Source organism: Sander vitreus, chromosome 1, assembly GCF_031162955.1.
Source record: "Sander vitreus isolate 19-12246 chromosome 1, sanVit1, whole genome shotgun sequence".
NCBI classification, from domain to species: Eukaryota; Metazoa; Chordata; class Actinopteri; order Perciformes; family Percidae; genus Sander; species Sander vitreus.
Genome location: NC_135855.1, coordinates 31,540,346 through 31,562,666, shown reverse-complemented (window position 1 = coordinate 31,562,666; position 22,321 = coordinate 31,540,346). Strand labels below are relative to the sequence as shown.

General features: G+C 41.8%; 1 protein-coding gene across 2 annotated transcripts in view; it reads left to right on the top strand.

Annotated features, from left to right (window-relative positions):
* Positions 1 to 22,321, top strand: part of cd276 (CD276 molecule) — an 80,755-nt gene that overhangs the window by 3,022 nt on the left and 55,412 nt on the right. For both annotated transcript variants that reach the window (XM_078252427.1, XM_078252435.1), the window contains exons 2-4: positions 4,440 to 4,535; positions 17,452 to 17,802; positions 20,707 to 21,003. In XM_078252427.1, coding sequence (XP_078108553.1) covers positions 4,490 to 4,535; positions 17,452 to 17,802; positions 20,707 to 21,003 — 694 coding nt within the window. In that variant the 5' untranslated portion in view covers positions 4,440 to 4,489. The remainder of the gene's footprint in view (positions 1 to 4,439; positions 4,536 to 17,451; positions 17,803 to 20,706; positions 21,004 to 22,321) is intronic.

The following is a 22,321-nucleotide window of genomic DNA, read 5'->3' as shown; positions in this document are numbered from 1 at the left end:
TGTACACAAATCAATAGATTAAATGACGTGAACATTTCACGAACTGCCGTGAGGCTGGGTATTCACTGTAAAAGCTGCTATCTACTTTAGCTAATTCAGAAAGCTAGTCAACAGCTCCCTCATCTGGGCAACGTTATCTCTGACAACGTTTTTTTCTGACAAAGTTGGTTTTTCTGACGCTGACCGTTTGGTTTGAAGCAGTTTCAGCTGAGGGACATTTTTCTGAGACATGACGCCTTTTCATCTGACACTTGACTTTCATAGACTTGACAGAGATTTTTCTGAGACTGACGACTTTTGGTCCGAGGCTGTTTTTTCCGAGACCTAATGCAGTTTTGTCTGAAGATGACAGAGGTTTTTCAGAGACTGAATGACTTTCAGGCTACTCCGATGGCGATTCGCCTATGACCTGATGCCTTTTCATTCGAGACCTGATGCCTTTTCGTTTGAGTCTGACACCTGAGTCTGAGATCTGAGGATGTCCTAAAATGAACACCGTATAGCGCAAAGGTGGACATGGCTCGTTTGGATCATAGGGGAAGGGAATGGAATCTCCTCCCTGAAGGTAACAGATGGTACTGGTTGTTGAGATTATGAGTGGGGTCCGATATGATGAGTTTACTTTTCCTGTTGGCCTGTTTATCAAATATGGTTGTGAGAGTGGTCTGGGGTTGTCCAATGATCTTCCCGCTCATCTTTATGATTCTGTTGAGGGGACATTCGTTCAACTCAGTCAGGGAACCAAACCATGCCATTAAGCTGAAGGTGAGGGTGGATTGGATGAAACAGTTATGAAATGACTGGAGTATTGACTTGTTGACCTGCAGTCGTCGTAGCTTCTGAAGACAGTACAGGTGTTGTTTACATTTCTTGAAGATGCGGTTGGTCAAACAGTCTTTCACTGACCGTTTCCTTTCCATTTTAATGGTCTTCAATTTAGAGAGCACAATTATTTGTTAATTCCCCGAACAGCATTGAAATCTGAATAAAGAGCCACCAATAGTTCTGATACATTGGTGCAATATACTGATGGATAACGTAGATTTTTGAAAAATACAACCTTCTACAGTTAAAGTTTATTGTATCATTATATTTTTAGGTGTTGTGACTTGGACGTATGGTCAGCATGTTTTGATCTCTGACATTGAACTGAATCGTTAAAGTTAAATCGTCAAATGAACGGAAGAAAAGGGCATCTACATGCTGGCATGGGGTCAGTAAAGTACTTGAGTCATTCAGTAAAAAACCCTTTGATGGCTTCCTTGTGTCTGAACAACACAGACACCGTCAGACTGTGGTTTGGTGTGTTGGCATATTTCTCTTCATGCCATCCTTAAGAGAGCTTACAGATACTTTTATAAAAATCTTGTCCATTTGGACAGGATAACTGTGATATGTGTAGGGTCGTTTCCTCATTGAATATTTATCCCCATTTTTGAATGTCTGTGCAGTGAATAACCCATATTCTCTGCCTCTGAGGGTAAATTCAGATAGTGTTACAAGTCTGTCTTTTCAGTTGGTCTCTAGCAGACTAGCCTTCTGAAAGTCCAGAGAGAAAATGGTGAGCGTGCTGTTATGGAAACTTAGTGATGAAGCCGCACTCCTGCCCACATCCTCTCTGCTTAAGACATAAATGGAGCCTCATGGAAAACTTTTGGTCTGGCCTGAGGTGGAACTACAGCTGACAGCAATATTGAAATAATTCATTGTACCAAAACATCACGACTGGTTAGCTGTCTTCTCCAACTTCAAAGTATTTATGTCCAAAAGGTATTAAAAAACTAAGTTTGCTGAACTTTTAATTTGTGTAGATATTTAACTGCTCAACCATAAGGTTTTACTTTTGTTGATTGGTGGGACGTTACAGCATTGAAGGTTTAGCAACTCTGAAACTTGATGTTCACAGTTGATCAAAGTTGTGAAACACCCACAGCTGTTACTGTAAATGCTGAGTAAGAAGTGGAAAATGTGAAAGCATTATTAAAGGTGGATACATGTTAAAAAGAAGACAGTGTGGATATGGAAAACTGAGCTATTGCAATGTTTAGAAGCTATATTTTTCTAGTACTGCCACAGACAATATAGGTGTTATTTATATTTTCTGTTCCTGTTTCAAATGACTACATTTAACACTATCGCTGGTCTTAAATGCAGTTGTCTTAAAGTGCTCATATTATGCTTTTTTGCTTTTTCCCTTTCCTTTATTGTGTCATATATCTTTTTTGTGCATGTTATAGGTTTACAAAGTGAAAAAGCCCAAAGTCCACCCCAAAGGCACTTAACCATCTCCAACAGAAATCACTGTTCACAAACTGCTCCAAACAGCTCTATTGTAGTCCAGCCTTTACTTCCATGACAAACGTGTGTCACTTTGTAACACATGTTATAATGCTCACATAGCTGCTAGCGTGGCATGCCCTCATACTCTGCTTCGGACTGGGTAATAGTAGTCCTTACCTAGCTACTGTGCATGCGTAACTCCCAACAAAGATGGAACAGAAGTGAGATGCCTCACTCTGTAGCTAAAACCGAGAGCTCAACACACAGGGTGAAAAGAGGAGCTGCAGCAGTGTGTAGTACAACAAAAATATTGTAACACCATGTAAACCTATCCTGGTACAACCTCTAAATACAATTATGAACCTGAACCTCTCAGGACACAGACTCATGCCTCCCGGGCATTTGTAGAGGAATTGAGAGTATGGGCAGACAGGAAGACATGGATAATTTACCACAAGGAAAGGAGAGTAAAGAAAGAAAGTATGTCATGCTATATCAGTTATTGACAGGAAGCCAACTGGTTTGCACTGGTGGTAGATTGTTGCTCACATCCTTTTGTGCTCAAGGATATGTCTCGCACGTTCTAACACAATAAAGATATGTATCTGGAGAAGATAGCCAATAACTCAAATGGCTGTAGATTCCTTCTAGATATGTTTATAGTTGGGTTAAGAACTCTTTACTCTGTGTCACCTCCAACTGTGCAATATGTCATTTCTATTCATGCGCACCTTACGCATCTGTATATCTGTGTATATATACTGTCTGTTTATATCAGGGTGTTTATTGTGTAAATATGTTTGTATTATTACTATTATTATTATTGTTATTATTATTATTATTGTTATTATTATTATTATATTATATTAACTTTATCTATTTCTTTCTATTTCTTATAATACTTTCTCTATATCTTTTCTCCTATGTCTATTTCATTTGTATTTGTGTTATTCTGATGTGTGTCAATTTTTTTCTTTTGAGCTACTGTAGCACAGAAAGTTCCCCAGTGTGGGATTAATAAAGTCTATTTTATCTTATCTTTCATAACGTAGAAATACCCTATTTGCTTAAAATGCTGAGTCTGATTCATAATAGAAAACTTCCCCCTCTCTTCCTTTCTCTGCTTTTGTCTTCCTCTTTTTCTTTTTGTACCCTACACACTTGCACCCAATAAATACAGTGTATTCAACTATGCACAGCATGGTAGCATTTGGTTCCATTCATTTCAGTTCAACATGAAAACCTGCAGTAACTTGAAACTTACTCAAGGTCTCTAGGTAATCCATTACTTTATTTTGTTGTATTGATTTTTCAGTGACCTCATTGTTTATGTTTTTAACGTGATAGACTCATGTGGTCATTAAGAGCTCTGAAATCTACCAAAGAGCCTTGCATTAATCCTAGAAGACATGCAACAAGCAAACATGGACACTGAAACCGATAAAGTGAGTTTGCTTTTCACCTTTGCTGTTGTACTGTTGTTATACCCAATTATTTATAATAGGTGACTGTAAAACAATGACTTCAAATCAATGAAAAAACGTACCTAGAGTTTTATCTAAAGTTTAAATACAAGTAGATTTTCCCCAACAAATACAGATACAAATAGTGACCTCTACCAATCTCTCTGAGAATAATATCTCAGAAATATTTCATGAGTAGAAATAGACAGGGAGGGGATAGTTTTGTCTGTCTCTACTCACTCTGAAAGTTGTGTTTTCCCTCTGGAAAGCAGAGAGTATGAGTTGGCTGTTTCCTGTCAACTTTGGAAGTTCCCATTTGTCATCACAGCTCCCTCTCTCTGAAAGAGAAAAGCTCAGAGTAGGCCAGAAAAAAAGACTGAAATAGTCACCTTCAGACATAATTTCAGATAAATTTGCCAGTCACAAAAAATATTCTGGAATTTTAAATAGCCTTTACTTCATGAAATATGTTGGATTGTCTCATTGTCTCAAACTCCACCCACCGGAGAGAGCAAGCAAGCTGGAACAAAGACATAGGAGATACGTGACTCTCTCTGTTTCTATCACTTCCTAATCCTCCTTCTATCCACTCATCTTCTTATTTTGCTGGACTTATTGTGTTCTTTTCTGTGTTGTAACAGTCTTCCTCCTCCTCCTCCTCCTCAGATGTCTGTGTTTTTTATTTTTTACCTGCAGCTCTGTGTCTGAAGAAGTTGACCTGCGGTTCCAATCCACCCTGGTATACCATGCTGTCCCTCCTGCTGCCTGCAATGCTGGCCGTCCAAGCTATGGGTGGGTGTCGCCCCGTCTATGCCCTGCCATTAGATCAGAGTTACCGCAGTGGGAAATGCCACTGCCTGTTAAACAATACGCCCTGCAGAACCTATTAGTCTTCCCCCTTCAAAGGCTTCACTGGCCAAAACAACAGTTCAAATGAGAATACTCCCAAAAATAATTTGACAAGTAGTTTGAAAGTTATAAACCCTCTCTGATTAAACTCTTACCCATCCAGACAAGTTGACACAATACATATTCTTATTTATACTGTATAGACGTAGCCTCAGGGAGTAAAAAGACATTACTCATCTTTAAGTTGAGTTTATACAGGGTTACAACTCTATGATATGGGAGTGTGTTTTTAATATATTTTTTTAATAATTCAGTGTGTAAAACAGAATAGCTTTGACCTTTTCCAGACATGTGAGGAATAGAGCTTGAGGCTAAGGTGAGGCCCTCGATGAAAAGTGCTAGAAGTGCAGTTTTTCGGCTGTGACTCAGGGAGTGTGGTGTGGAAGTCGTCCTCCTCTATTTACAACACCGGGAAGCGTGGTGGTTGATGTTGCAACTAATGATTCATAACTCACACACTCAAAAGTTTTAGAAATGGTGCTCAAAGAAGAAATTGTGTCATCATAAAAAAAGATACAGATAGCCTGTGCAGGCTTGATAACGTCTCAAGTGACGCTGAATAAAAGAAGGGAATTGGGCATGTCAAAAGAGGGATCAACATTTTATTACCACCCTTTTCCAATTCGGTGTGTACACATAATGTAAATAAAAAAATCTCATAGTAGATGATATTCTGTTCATATTAATGGAGAAGAAGGAGGTAGTCAGCTATAAAAAAGTTTTTTTCAGCATGCCAAAAAATAGATTCAGCGTACTTTGGCAAACCCACAAAGTTCACAATGAACTTTTATTGTCCAAAACACCATCATTTAAAAAGAGCTATTTTTCGCCTTTTCTGCCCTCCGGTTGAGCTGACACAACCTCCTATCGGCCATCAGTGGCACCTTTCAATCTTGACTCAGTGGACCTAAGAGTCTTAAGTGGTTCATTAGGGACCTATTCTCTCCCAGCACAAATGGGCCTGCGGCCTGCTCATTACTGGCTGTGTGGCATCCACTGCCTAACTCGCTCTTCTCACCGGGAGGGAAGAGGAGGAGGTGTCGGGGACTGATGCAGCTCTTTAACTCATGGGTAATGGGCTATTGTAGCTCACACAATGATTCAGTTTCTCTCTGCTAACTGGGGCACTAAGTGAATTAGTTGGAGTCTAGTTTGATTCTATAGTCTGCACATGTAACACTGTAAGATTATACGAAAAAACTGCATGCTTTGTGGAGCTTATTTAATTTAGTGTAATATAAGTAACTTCAACTGTGCCACCAGCTTTTTAGAGTTGCAGGTGCATTTCAGAGAAAAAATCTGACTTATTTTTTCATTCTTTTTCATTCTTTTTCATTAATATATTGAGCATGATTGTTGGCCTACAAATTAGGTTAGTTTCAATTTTTTTTTTTTACCAGTTAGGGCAACAGTAATTATCTGGGTAACTAATTAAAGGTCAATTTGGTTGCCTTTGATGAACTATCTTTTGCTTCTATTGGCCACCCAAACAGAAACCCTACAGACGTTGTTGTTGTTGTATAATTATGTGTGTGTGTGTGTGTGTGTGTGTGTGTGTGTGTGCTGTCCAAGATGGCGGCAGGTTGCAGGTGATGTGCAGGTTAACACAAAACTGTTGCTTTTGTAAAATCTAAACAACCACACCCGTTGTAATTGCCATCGTTAATTTAATCGGTGTAGATATGATACATTGGCAACTTCTGTGGACTATCCCAGATAGCAAATAGTCATTGAAACGATGTTAAATCAACATCCCGCTGTCAACGATAAAGTCATTGAATCAACGTCGAACTCTGATGTTGATTCTTCATCATGTTGCACCCTCCATTATCATTGAAACGTTTAAATCATACCTAGTGATCAACAGGATTTCAATGGTATTTCGATTACAATGGATATTGAAACAATGTTGAAATCCCAGCATATCAACGAAACTTCAATGGTATTTTAGTATACCACAGGTTTAATCTAAAAAGGTCTAAATTGCCAGGTCGATTGCGCGTTTACTTCCCCCGCCAGGAACCAAGACACCGCTTATTACATTAGACTCAAGCGTTTGCGGTTACATTCGGTCTCGACATACTATTTACACACTCATACTGACCGACACTAGACTCACACACTGGCCATGATTACATTCGGTAGCCTGGTGTGTGGTCTCCTCGTGACAGTCTAACTACCATGTAGCAACATTCACTTCTAACATTTAACTTAACATAACTACCAAGATAACATTACGTGTATTTGTATGTGATATCCATCGATAATGTAGTCTATGAATTTCTATGTACACAATCATCTAAGATGCATGAGAAACAAAGGCTTCTGGGATCGGTTGATAACTCAAACTTGCCGAGAATCTAGACACCCGTTTGACACCCGTTTGAATAATAGACTCATGCAGTACCCTCGGTTACGGTCCTTATGGTCTCGTTCAGTAGCCTGGTGCCCGGTCTCCTCGTGAGCCTACATACCATGTAGCAACATTCACTTCTCTAACATTTAAAGGACAACTCCAGGCAATTTTTACGTTAATCTTGATCGCTATACATATGTGAGTACTGTCGATAGCAAAAAAAACCGAGCCGAATCGGTGGTAGCAACACGGAGCTGCTGCAGCTAATGCCGAGAACTCCCAGTTAGCTAAAACGGCAGTTTTGGGGGCATAACATAAAGAGTGCCTTTGTGCCTCTTAACAGCCACAAAATGCAATTAAAATGTCTGTGCAACATGAACAGGGCCCTTACATAACAACAAGATGCGTTTTCAACTCAGACATTGTTTAAATTCACCTACCCTGTTAGCTGATAGCTGCCGTCTGGGATGAGTGAGTGTGTTCAGCCAGGCTTCGGTAATAATCATCAAGCAGCAGTTCCCTGTGTATTTGTAGCATATATATCCATTTTTTGTGCGATCCATCTGGCGTTGGTGAAAATAGGATTCTCGGCAGTGGCGAACTGTGTATTAGTTGCGTTAGCCGGGTTAGCAGGCCCGACTGGCATCCTTAGTAGAAGTAGAAGGATGCCGGTCGGGCCTGCTACACGGAGCAGCAGCTCCGTGTTGCTACCACCGTTTCGGCTCGTTTTTTTTTGCTATCGACAGTACTCACATACGTATAGCGATCAAGATTAACGTAAAAATTGCCCGGAGTTCTCCTCTTAACATAACTACCAAGATAACATGACGTGTATTTGTATGTGATGTACTTCCCCATCGATAATGTGTGAATTGCCATGAACACAATCATCTAAGATGCACCAGAAACAAGGCTTGGTTAATAACTCAAACCGAGAACCAAGATACCGCTTGATTACATTAAACTTGAGCGGCCGGTTGCACGGTTACATTTGGCCTTGTTCAGTAGCCTGGTGCGCGGTCTAGGTAGCTCATTTCCTGATTGATTCTACCACCACCACTCCAGTGGAGGCGCTAATGAGCTAGATTACTACACACACAGTAGCAGAAGAATACCAGCTACACACAACAGCACGAATGAGGTAAAAGAAAAAAACAGGAGTGAGTCGGTTCATTGATGTATGGCACTCAATTCTCCCCGTTCAGTGACACGAGTCGGGTTAATTAACCAGCTCTTCGGTCAGTTCATCAACACTACTTTTTATTTGCTTCAGTCTCTCCTGCAGGTAATCTCTTACTTTTTTCCCTCTCCGCCATTACAACACCATTAGAGCAACAAATAGAGTCACATCCAAACAATGCCTTGCCAAACATCAGTTGAAAATAGATTTGTATGCTAAGATTAGCGCTAGCTACCGCTAGCTAACGTTAGCTAGCATTAGCTAACATGACCTAATTCTAAAAGTTGTCTTCAACAAAATCCAAAAGCTATAATGCAACTACAAATGAAAATTCAGTCATATCCAATCATTTCCTTGCCAAACATCATTTCCAACTTGATTTGTATCATATTCTAAGACCACTTTTCTAGTTACTGCTAGCTAACGTTAGCTAACGTTAGCTAACGCTAACTAATGTTAGCTAGCATTAGCTATTTTTAAAAGTTGTCTTCAGCAGAATCCAAAAGCATGATGGACACTAACCATCATGTTAACGAGTAACAGCATTTGATTTGGTACAATTAGTTCATATCGAACAATACATAAGCAAGCTTAACCGATCATATGGGTCCCAAGGGTCCAGAAATGAGATGTGTCCGTGCAGTACGTTGGTCTATCACCCAATGATCTCCCTGTCAACCAAAAATCTATGGATTTTCCATCATATTTCCTGGTCAACTATATGTCGATGGCTTTTCAACAACAGGTCGTTTTCCGGTCAACTCTAAATTGATGACTTTTCAACACATTGGCAATATCGCCCGGTAAACCAACAATGTTGGCTTGCTGTCTGGGATGTGTTTGATCGCGCCAATCAAGCGTGCACACAAACAAGTATTACTCACGGGGAAAATCTACCTGAAGCCGTTGCTATCTCACAATCCTTAACATTTCCGTGAACATCTACCGGTAGAGGAGCTTACAAACCATGCCTTCCAGCAGTACGTCCGTCTGCTGTCTGAACAGCATTGGATGGCTTTCCAGATCCATAAGAAAACCTACAGGGATTGCTTGAACACCAGCCGGCAGCGCGAGCAGAGGTTTGTTTCCTCCAGTGATCCAGGAAAGTGGATAACGCTTACGATATGGCTTAACAGAATATTCTTCAAGAACAGAGTTTTTACAGCAGAAAGCCACAGTGGTAAACCTTTCGGATTACAAATCCTGAAATATGTGGCAAGAGTCCTGAAGAAGTTCCTGCTGATACGGCCTCATCCCACACAGGCTTCAACAGCTGACTGGTTTTGCGAACAGCTGGGTTACCTGTGTGAAACCATCTTGCCCTCCTTGGAGACAGAAGCAACCTATGGCCGGCGGCGCAAGAAGGTGAGGAGGAATAAACTCTCATATCTTTGGCAGCATAAAAGATCTAAAGCGATTCAAGTCATCCTCAACCTGCACCTTTGATTCCAGCATGGAGGAGGCTTTCTACACCACTCCTAAACACCATCTCAGAGCTAGGCTATAAGTGCAGACTACTCGTTTTCATATTTGGTAGCCTAGGACACACACACAGGTTGGTAGTAAGAGGGCTGCAAAAACTTGGGATGGCCAAAAAGAGGGCTAAACACCTTGCAATGTACTGTGCCATATCTGCTATTATTGGCAGCCGCCACATATGGCGGAGACTTTGCTTCTTATACCCTTAAGAACTGAGTTTTGTGCTTATTAAGTGATATTGTGAAGACCTGCTGCATGCCACTGGTCCATGAGTTTGCGTATGTATTGTACTGCATCTGTAATATTTTTGTCCCTGTACCATTTTTCTTCATGTGGACATAAATAAATGGTTAAAATGTGTCGATATGATTCAGGGTCTCCAGGTCCCTTGCTAGGATGACTGGCTCTAATCCTCCTTTACTTCAGCCGTGTTACTCGATAACTCCTGCAAGTGCCCATATCAGTAGACACAATTACACTTTGTAGTCTTGCCAACACACTTCCTATCGTGAGAACAGTATTTGTGGAAGAAACCACAAGGACAGCACATGACAACACTGTCATCCCAACGCAGTAACATTGTCTCTGTAGCTCGTAGCTGTGTCCTGACTCAGTAGTCAGATGATGGATCATTCTCTGTGAAACCTCTTCCTGATGTTACTCATACGGCACTGCACAGCTGTTGTGTCACGGTAGCAGTGAAGAGGGTTGTCTGTAAGGGGTTGTTGTTTTTGTGCTTAAATGCACTATTGAGGAAGCAGAAATGAGGAAAATTTGCTACACCACCAACCCAGTCTGGCTTTGACCCTTGACCCTGGTAGTTGCTTAGGTTTATTTTTACCACACTCATTATAACCCATAGTGTTTATAAATGTCAGCAAAATGCATGAAATGTCAATATATATGTACACTAATGACAGTAGCTGAGTAGAGTAACATCCTTGGCTCACTCCAGCACAGCACACAGCAGTGCCAGCCAGTGGCAGAGCTAACAGGAGGCTGTCTAGCTAATTGCTTGTTGTTGTCATACTCTCTGTTCAGTTAGCACAGCCACTAGGCTGCCAGAGCACCCAAACAATGAAAGAGAATTGTATTCATGCAAATGCAGAAATGGAAAGCTGACCGGATTTCACTCTCAGTGATGGGAGCTGTAAGGTAATTCAAATTAATTAGCATAATTGGATAGATTGCATCTAGCATAGTAGTCGGTAGGCACACATTATGGCAGGGCTCCGGAGCGTGAAAATAGCCCGCTCATGCCTGCATCGCTGGTGTACTTTTTAAAGGTCTGCTAACTATAAATGCCCACTTCCTGTCCCCCTTTTCTCTTTACAGCAATTGATTCTGTAGAGAGGTGACACTTAAGCCTGTGCACAAATTCAATTTAGGGTTATTACCCCATATCAGTGATGTTCTTGCTAATTTGATTGCGTCCAGTGAAGTATCCTTTTAAAAACAATCGAGAACAGGCTCAACAAAGATTGGTTTCGCCGCAATGCATACATAATGACCAGTCTCTTTTGGCTTGCCTCTGTTTCATTGTTTCCGAGCTCTTCTTTTCTCACAGTGCGCTCATTGAAACAGAGTGCATTACCCAACAAGCACCTCATGATTATTTCAACAAGTCCTAAAAATGCTGCCCTGTGGGATTGTTAAAAAATTTATATGGTTAATATGCCGAGATTGCAGATCTGGAGGGGAAGAGGGGCCTGGAGCCATATGTGTGTCTAGTGGGCTGTGATGAATGGGTTGAACGGATGCTGATCTGTGCTTGGAAAGCATCACAGCTACTGAATTGCTGAGGAAGCAACGCAGCAGCTGACACAGGGAGACACCCACCTCCAGGGTGTTGCCTCTGTGATGTGGCGTGGTGATGTCAGGCACAAGGGCTCTGTCATCGAGACAACGCACAGCTGGTGACAAATTGACCCATGCTTAACCTCGCATCACTCCTGGTGCATTAAACCATGAATCAACAAAGGATATGGACCTGTGAAAGAGCAAAACAAAATAATTTCAAAAGACAGCAGATGGAAAATATCCTCTTGGTCTTCCTCATCTACTCTTCCTGGCTCCTCTGTAATGATGGTCATAGTGGATGTAGCCTGCCATGATGAGAATTTAGCTTCACTCAAGTCAGATCTGACCCCATGACCCTTCTGCTACCTTGCTAAACTTCCCTTTGCACCACACCGCTCATCCCTTTTTCATCAACAGCCTCCTGCTCATCAAAGGCTCTCTGTCTCTCAGGCTCATAAGCCAGAACATTGTCTTTATCTGCCCACTGTTCTTCTTCAGCCGGAACTATTATCTTACAGCCAGAGCCCATTAACAGGTTATTGACGGGATATGAGAAGGCATACATCCATGAAGGAAGCAAGACAGAGGGAGCAGAGATAGGGAGAAAGAAACAGCGAAAAAAAGAGATAATAGCACAATAGTGAGTCCCATCTTCATTTATGACATTGCTGAAAATAAGCAAGTCAGAGTTCTTGTCTTCCCTATCTGCCATCACCTGTATCTCTCCCTGAGTGAGGTCATTCACATTCCATGATGAGTTCCTGGTACAAAAATGGGAAAGGAAGAGATTATGTTCAGATCTTAATGTTGAAAGTGACCCTTTTACACCGCAGAAGGCTTTAAATCTCACTTAATCCCATCCATATTGTGCCTTTTTTCACTGAGGGGCCATTTGAAAACCGCTGCTCAAGACACAGACTCTTTTCCAGGTTGCTAATTTTCAAACCAAATCATGCTTACTGTGCACACACTCCCATCGCTCCCTTAATGTTTTCCAGATGATTTTCAAAGTAAGTATTATGGACATCTACATCTGCTCCTGACGGCATGAAATCAAAAGCTAGCTTTTCCCTCAGACTTTTACATGGATTGGTTATATCATAAGAATAATTGGTATGAAAGGGCTCACTGATCCATTGAGCAAAATCCTTTGATGTCCAGGTGCTGCAAAATGTCCCGAGTGAAAATGTGTTGCGCTGCAGTTAAGTTCTTTAACAGAGGGGGGCAGTGTTGTTAAAGCATATTTCTCCTGCTTGTCTTTTTGCCCGACTAAACCCTAATGTCATTGCAGTCTGTTAGTATTGCACCTGTTTACTTTGCTGTGTCAATATTGCCCCCTCCAGTGCTACTGCTTGATTTTCCTTATGTGTGAAATCATATTAATACTTCCTCCTCCCATGTCATAGGTTTGAGCAGGGCTTTAGACATACCCTCTAAAGATGTGTTCTTATTGTATTTAACAAATGGCTCCACTGATTGTGTAAATAGCTCTGTTCACTGTCTGTCATTCAATGTGACAGTGAGGAGAGGCTGTGAAGTGCTAATTGTTGTGTGTTGTTATTTGTCAAAAGTTGGAAGTTGTATTTGCTTATTGAGCTGGAAGGCCCTGAATTTGGTATTGAATTGTGTGTGTGCTGGACATCAATATGTGAACCTCATCTAAAGTCAGTGAATTGTGAAAAAAATGACTTATTTAAAAATCGTTGCTTTCCGTTATTGTGTGTGTGTGTGTGTGTGTGTGTGTGTGTGTGTGTGTGTGTGTGTGTACACCGACCTGTGTACCTGTGTGTACAAGCACTGTGTACACGTGTGTGTATTTGACTGTTGCTGGTCATGCTGATGGGAACCTCGCTGCTCCAGAGCAGCTTTGTAACAGTGTCTCCACTGTAGTGTCAGAGTACCTTGTGTCCAATTCCTCAGACAGTGTTTTGCTGTGGAGCTGTCAGGAGTCATACAGGTGTGGAATATCAATGCATTCTCTGTTTCTGCATGAAACTGTGTGTGGGGACAGTGTGTGCAACTCGATATTACTTGCAGTTTATTGATACTGATTCAATTGTTACTGTTTGCTGATTAACGCCAATGCTCACTAACATTGTACTTTTACCAGTTTCCCTTACCAACAGCACTGTGGAAGACTAAGGCAATCCATTGGAATACTTGTTTAATCACTTATTACTGCTTCTACACAACATGTTTTGTGCAAAATCATTCCTCTCTAGCAGAAATGAAATAACCATAATTTAAATATTGGACTCATACAGAACTGATCATTATCTGAACTGATCAGTATTTTTTTCCCAGAAGGGATAAACTGATAGAATCTTGCAAACTCACTACCTTTGGAGCATATCGTGGCTCTCGCTCGGCTCATGTCTTTGGCTATAAATGGATGATCAAAAGAATTTTAGCCTCTTGAGAAAGACACCATTTTTCTCAAGTCCTCTCTATTGAGTTGGTTTAATTTGAGTATTGTAGGCTGTAATGTGGCCATAGGAGGCTTTATTTAATGTCCGTTAACGGATTACAAAGTGACCAGTTTTCACAGTGGAAAAAAAACAAACAAATGATCATAAACACTCTTGCAGCATACTCACACATGTGTATCCTCAGTGTATTGTCATATTATAGCCAGACCCCTGCTAAATACATACTTGCATACATAATGCCTATCTACATAACTAGATCGACTGGTGAAGGCTACAAATCTCAGTCCAGTTATCTGATGTTGTGCATGTGGGTGCGTGCATGTGCACTCACTAGATTTTATTTACCAACAGCCTTGCACGTCACCCTGCAAGCACCCTCCCTATAAAAGCTATAATCCTCCTGCTTACATCTCACGCTCTCCCTGTCTCACACTCAGCCTCCATGCTCACCTCATGTGCCTAGCTAGCATCAGTTCACTATACAAATAACATGGTTGAAGCAAATTCAGCAGCACACCTAATGAAGGCATGAAGGAAGTTGGTGTTGATACTGACAAGGGTGTGGGTAGTCTTGAAAGTAGAGTGGAGAGCAGTGTGAAGATCACTTGCAGCGTTTTCTAGCCAGCCCTGTGCCTCGCTGCTAAGCAGGGCCTGTTGCCAGCGCTCGGGAAGGCTGTAATGAGTTTATTTCATGTCTGCTGTGAAAGTGCCCGTCTCTGTCTCGCAGGCACTCAAACAGAGCTGAGGCCCATAAACACAAAGTGCAGTGTGTAAATCCCCACAGCCTGACGTCTCCCAGCCTGCCCTCTATGGCTTCTGAGCATCTCTTTATCGAGAGGGAGAAGGGAGAGACGAGATCCCCACTGACTCCTGAGAAGACACCACGGGCATGGCTACAAGGTGCTGCCCGGCCCCTTAACCAAAGACCACCTGTGTAGTTATCTTTAACCTCTGTTACTTACACTTGTCTCTTTAGAGAATGCATGTTTTTTCATGTTGAGAGCAGAGCTGAGGAGAGACGATCAAACAGTCAGCTACCATACAGAAGATGCTGTTTGGTGTAAACAGCAGCAGATCAAAAACAGCCCAAGTGCGCAGTGATTCGCTTTGGCTCGTGGTATTTCACCTCTGACGAATAGGACATCAGATGTGCGCTTTCCATGACGTCAGCCGGCCTAGCTTGCCCTTCTCTCCTGTCCAATCCTCTCGATGCAATGCAAAATGCTCCCCTTGAATTTCCTTTCCAAGCAATGGTCGGTGTCTCTACACAAGGTCCCTGTGTAGAGCTGCATCCTCCCAAGGCCTTGGAGCTAGTGGTGGGTTACCGGTTAAAGAAGCAGTGAGTGACAGAGGAGGAGTGAGGCAGGGATATGGACTGAGAAAGGGGGGTTTCTATCTCTCTCTCCTCTCTGATATGGCTTTGGTCCCTGTTGAGGGATTAGTGTGTGAGGCTCCACCACAGCCTCTTCCTTGACTTGTTTCCAGATATTATCTTTAAGTGTGAGCTCAATGTCGGCCTTTCTCTCTGTTTCCCTCTTTCCCTTCCCCCTTCCTGGTGTGAGTCATACCAGGCTGCTCGGGGAGTGATTTAATTGCTCTCTCTCCTCCTCCTTCAACATGCACGTCTCGGAGAGGGCTGTCACTGACCCTCCACTCCTACAAAAAACTACAGCGACCTATTCATTACAGCAAAGGTTGTGCCACCTCCAAAGACAGCATAAATACACACTCCAGAAATCTGCTTGATTATCCCTTCCTATTGATGGCGACACAATACCGGCCCCTCCTGCCATGCTTTGCCCTGATAACTCCTTAGTATTGTTTGCCGTGCTGTAGCCCAGCTGAGTCAATGTGGGCATAATACGGATGATAGAAAACCCCCACAACACCAGAGGAGCTTTTGTAATCACAGTGAAGGAAAACACCCTCTGCTGCTCACACCAGGGTGGTCAGAGAATTGCTGTGTGACTGGCACTTGGTTTACTTTAATATGATGCAATGTTTGAGGAGGAAATAATATATCTTCAAGAAATGCCCACTTAAATGTGTTTTTGTTTTGAATGTTTTTGAATTGTAAAATGATTGTGTCATTCACTATATAAGGCTTTCCCTGGGCTATTTTGGCCCCGACACCCAGGTTTAGATTGGGCATGGGGTATTTGGACAGCGATCTGTGCATTTTTCTGTCCCACGTGTCTGCACTTGTGAGGTTAGTCAGTAGGTGGCACTGTTCCTACAGTCGAGCAGGTTGTTTGGGGTGCGATGTGGAGAGGCTACCTAGCTGGGAATGGCTGAATGTGATTGAAAATAGGTCTGCCTTGACTGAGCAGTACCCATCCATATATGAACTCACTCAGATGAAAGACTTGTTTGTTGTTAATAGGGGAAGTAATTATTGCACCTCTGCAGCAGTCAAATCACCTTCACAGCAAAGCGATTCAACATTGACATTGGCTGTCTGATAGGCAGAGCTCAAAAAGGGGTGAGGAGGCTAATATGCCGCTGTGATTATAACAATTAGAGAGGCTGAGCATAAAGTAGAGTGTATTGCTCCAAGGGCCGACTGGCTTTTTTCTCTCCCCTGTGATGCTGATGAGTGTTTCGGAGTTGTAAAAAGAGCAGACAGGGATCAATGGAGAATGCTGACTCTTGAGAATACTATGGATGTACTCTGGACTGCCTGAGATGGCTACTAATCCAAAATGATTATGCAGTGTACTCTTTGCTGTTGGCCTAGTCTAGACAAACGACACACAAAAGCGCAAACACACACACACACACACACACACACACACACACACAAAAACACACACACATGCATGTGCACAGATGCACAGAAAAATCAGCTGCCTTTGAGTAGAAGCGTTTGGTGAAAAGCAGAGTCACCTTTCATTACCACAAAAGCACACAGTTCTACCCCCCCACACACACACCCCCATTTTTTTTTTTTAGATTTAACCAACGATTTAACTAAAGTTATAAAGATGTTGTTGCTTTGTTGCTTCCTTCGCTAAGTTTTAGCACACTGAGCCATCGCCAGGAGGTAAAGCCAATAGAAACACAAACTAAGTCCTAGTGCTTACCTCCCGATCTCTCCTCTTCACCCCTCTCGCCTTCATCCCGTCTCACCCGCTCCATGCTACCACGCTGCGCAAACAAAATGGATTTTTCTAAAGCAGTTTCTGCATATATTTCAAAATACTGCATTGATTTTCTTATTCAAAGACATTACAATTTTGAGTAGATGTCAGTCTGTCACATTTGAACACAGCACACTGAATTAATGCTGTGATTAAGTGAATACTGTACTAGACCTGAACCAAATTCTGTTTACTAATACTGTTATTGCCTATTTTAGACTACCTAGGTTACAAATGGGTGGTGTTATATGATTGACACAATGAAGACCACAGAGTCAAGATATATTTTTCTTTAATATATTTTGTGACGGCTTACAGCAAAACACACCCCTCTCTACTTAGATAAAAACACAATTGTTTCATTCAATTCAAGGATTTTTTTTATCACTTATATGTCCCACCTCCTCTCTTATAGCTGTGTTGGAATTGACCGTCCCGGAGCAGCCAGTGGTGGCGCTGCACGGCAGTGATGCCACACTCAACTGCTCCTTCAGCCACGCCAACCCCTTCAACTTGTCTGATCTGAGCGTCTTCTGGCAGCTGACAGACACCAAACGCAGTGTGCACGGATACTCGGGGGGACGCGACCAGCTGGTGGACCAGGCCGAGAGCTTCGTCAACCGTACCAGCCTGTTCCCCACCCGGCTGGGCCTGGGCAACGCTTCGCTCCTGCTGAGCAGGGTGGTGGTGGCCGATGAAGGCAGTTATACCTGCTTCGCCAGGGTGCAAGACTACGGCAGTGCTTCTTTGCTGCTGCAGGTGGCCGGTGAGTCAATCTGTGACAACCATGACATGTGCAGAAACAGATTAACATGCACATGGACACTAATGACCAGTGGCACGCACAAAGTAGATACACACATTGCCAAAAAAACACTGCCCTAACAACGGACAGGCTGCAAATAAGCTAAATTAACATTTATAAATAGTATTTACTTAAATTCTCTTTCATAATCATCATTTTATCAAGCAAAAATGTCAGAAAAAGGGCAACCTTAAACTCACAATTTCCTACCACCCAAGAATATGTTTTTTACATTTCATAGTTCAATGATAAATTGATGTGTTTCTTCATTTAATTCCCTTTTTATTTTAAAGCGCTCCAGCAATTTAGTATAGCACTTCCACAAAGTCGGGGGATTCACAAAAGACAGATTTCAACATTTAAGCCCAGATATCTTGACTTTTAGTCCGTGGTAAGGATAAAGCCGAAACATTTTCTACATTTCCCATGATGCAACCTAGCATCTTTTGTTAGGCTTCCCCTGATTTATAAATGCCCATATCTTTACAACTCCACTGCCAGTCTGTAATGCAGGCTGCATATAATTTCTCTACAAGCCTGAGCATTGGTTAACTTATCATAACTCCTCCAGAGCACAGAAAACATTATACAATTGTTTACACACGCACACACACAGACTGATGACCTTTTCTTACAGAACAAATGGCAAACAAAAAGACAAAAAAATCATCATCCAGGAAGAAATACTACTATTACTACAAATACTAACTTAATTTCACAGACCATATTTGGAAACATGGGAGGCCTCCAATTTGTATTACAATGTAGTTATAATGAAATTAAATGATCGCAAAATCAGCAGGCGCTTCATAATTTTTCTCCACACAGAACTATTATATGGAACAATGAATTCATAACCAGACATAATAAGTCTTTATATATATATATACTATATAACACTGGGTTGATAGGAATATAATTTTTCTTGCAGCTTTACAAAATGATGAAGCTCAACTTCTTAGAATTTCTTAGATCTGAAATCTTTCCTGTCACCCACAAAGAATATAAAATGGTAATAAATGCTATACCTAGTGGAATTCTTCAACTAATGAAATGTCTCTCTGAGAAACAAGAATTGCAAGAATTGGATCCAACCTTATTTGTTAATGGAATAAATATTAAAAGTCATAAATGTACCAATAAACATATAAGGAATTATTTCTACAGCAAAAGGAAAATCACTCCATGGGGGAAATTAGTTTGGAACTCTTTTTATTCTAACATTCACTGGGAACCAACATGGCTTCTACCGTACACATTTGTTATCCCCAATAAACTGAAAGAATTACATTTTAAAATACTGAACAATAGTTATCCCACTAACACATTTGTTTCAAGATGTGTTAGTATTTCAAATACTAACAAACACACACACAGACACAGGTTTATTGTATGAAAGTAAGACATAATATAATGATAATGATAATATAATGGTCCCAAGAACTAAAACACATGTAAAAGTTATGTTTTAAGGATTATTTCTGTGCAGTATGTTCAATACATTGCCTACATGATGGATAAATGCTGTGTCATTGGCTAATGTTTGCATCATAGTTTTTTTTTCCACTTTGAATTGATTGCATTAAAAGTGATTTGAGCTCAGCACTTATACACACATATACACTAATGGTACGCAATAAAATGTATTATACAATTACCTATGGAGAAGGTGATTAATGATCATTTCTTCTCACAAGACGTGAGCAGGTGACAAACAGTTTCCTCAGGGCTGCTGAGCAGTGCTTTTGGTCAATGAATGCTGATTGTGGTCTGTCATGGTCAATATCTGCTGACTTTGATTATTAGCTGTTGTTACGGTCAATCAGCCATCACTAACATCTTCTCTGCTGTTTGACTACATCGCCCGCGTTCACAGCTGAGAGCCTTTTATTTATTTATGATGATACTGTGTGCCTTTTTCTTCCTTCTCCCATTTCTATATCTGTTGTGTGATTGTTCCTGTATTCTCCAAGGATGGATGTGTATTAGGCGGTGTTAATGAATAACATTTTTTTCTCATGACTGGGGAAAGGGAAAACAATGTCTCCAACAGTGACAAATTGGTTCCATTTTATGCATTAGATTTATAGATGGTCTATTTTTAGCCAACATTTACAGTTAACATTGTACACTTCCTTCATGCTGTGCTGGAAGAAAATGAAAGGAGCCCTCAATGGAAATGTGCCTGTCAGTCAAATGGACAGCTGGGGAAGTTATTGTGTGTACCACGCTAAATCTATCTTTGTGTTGAGAGTCCACTTTTCAAAAAGCAGCTCAGGCAAACTTATTTCATCTCGCTCTCAGCTCCACCCCATTGTTTGTTGTGCAATGATTAGTTCTGGGAATACAGCAGCCTATTTCTCTGCCACCTCTATACTCATGTTTTAGCTCAAGGGATTGAAGAAGCGTGATTTCAGCCGAGGCGGAGGATTCACCCCTCACCTCCATCCCTCTACGCTCTTTTCATGCTATAGGTTGAGTCGTCCCAAATCTCTGAGCCTGCCAGTTTTCTCCTCGGCCTGCCCACCTCCACCTCCTCCTCCTCCTCCTCTGGGAGTGGCTCAGGGTTTTGGGTCTCTAGAGAGAGTGGTGTTAAGAGTGTAGTAATGCAGCATCGGGATGTGCCACAGATGCTATATGTGTCTGTGGGATCTTAAGCACTGTGTTATGCTAAGCTCCCTAAATATAATTAAGAATTTAATGGGAATCATGTCAAACAGTTCCCAGGGTGACTGTCACTGCAGAGAATCTAACTAAATTCAATATGTGTCTACTGCTCCCTTATCCCCTCTCCATCCTCACATGCCCTTACCCACCCCATACCTCACCCCTCTCCTCCTCCTCTTTTGGTGTACTTTTTTCCAGCCCCCTACTCGAAGCCAGTAGTGACTTTAGCGCCTGAATCCAACCTGCGACCAGGAGATGAGGTGACCCTGACTTGTGTGGCCTACGGGGGTTATCCTGAAGCTGGCATGGTATGGCAGGATGGGGGCGGGCGCAACCTGACGGACAACATCACCACTTCATTGGTGGCCAATGAGGAAGGGCTATTCTCTATGACCAGCGTGCTGACAGTTGTGCTGGAGCCCAATAGCAACTACAGCTGCGGACTGATCAATCCACTACTGGGCGAGGAGGGCTACGCCTTTGTCACAATCACAGGTGGGTCTTCATCTCTTTTTCTCTATAAATAGCTTCTAGGTCTTTCAGTCAACGTTGTCACCTCCATTCTGGTGTAAAGTAAATAAGCTAATAGTCACTGGCTTCATGCAGTGTTTGAATGTTACCAGCTCAGACTAATCTTGTTTTCAGTCATGCATAAGCAGAGTTTCTTATTAACGGTTTTGTGAATCAATGTTTCCTGCTAAGAGTCGCCTAACAGTAAAGCTCCAATGAAAGGAATGAGAAATTATGTAATGTCCAATTATGGTTCAATAAGTGTAACCCATCAGGTGTTGTGCATCGTTAAATTAGATCAGTATGTGATTATTTCCCTAAGGATAGTCAAATAGCTATTCATCACATATTTCAAAAGGTGATACAGTAATAAAAGATTGTGCTAGATGTAGGTATCGCTGTCTCCTAGCAGCTGTCAGCAGGGAATTATTGATATATGTTTGCCTTTCTCTGATTGTTTGTCATCTTGAGCTGGGTGTGTGGCAGTACCTCTGTGACAGGTCTAATGGTCTCCCCAAGCCGGCCACCATCCCCACCCAATGCCCATGTCTCCCTGGCCCTGCTGGTGTACTCTATGTGTTAAGTGCAAGGAGAGTGCCGTGTAAGGTGGGCCAAGGCTGGGTCTCTAATGGGAGCAGCACTGTGTGAAATGGCTCATAAATAAGTGGAGGTGGCCTGAGCCTGCTCTCTGGGCTGGAGCTGGTACTGGTGCTGGAGCTCGGGCTGTTGAGGCGGAGGTTGAGGCGGAGGTCAGGGAGTGCTGCTCCACTGGGCTGGGAAATGACTGTGCTGTCTGGAAACAGGATGGCCGATTGGCGGGCAGGCTTGCTGGACGACTGAGGCAGGGTGGCCTTTCTAACAGTTTGGTTGGCCTCTTTCAAAACAGCTCAGATAACCAGTCCGAGGGACCATGGGGGAGTGGAAAGGTATTAAACACATGAGAATGAAATATGAAGGTAACAGTGGTAAAATAGTCTGTGGCTGCTATAACCCTTTGACCTTTGCCGGAATGATGTACTCCTTCAGGTATGGTTGAAATAGATATGATTGTTTTATTAACTTTAATGTCAAAAAAATGTTGACTGAGTCATCTGGATTGGCAATTGAAATGCTTGTCATTTTTCAGGGTGGGTGAGTCAATCAGTGAGAATTCTTTCTTTTCTTTAGTCCCATAGAGTTTAAAACCATATATGACCATATATAATTTTTTTTAGCCAAACCTTTTATCCCATGATGCTGGGTTTTTACTTTCCTGTTTTATTTTGTAGAGTCACGTCCAATGTGTAATGTCTTGTTTGACTTC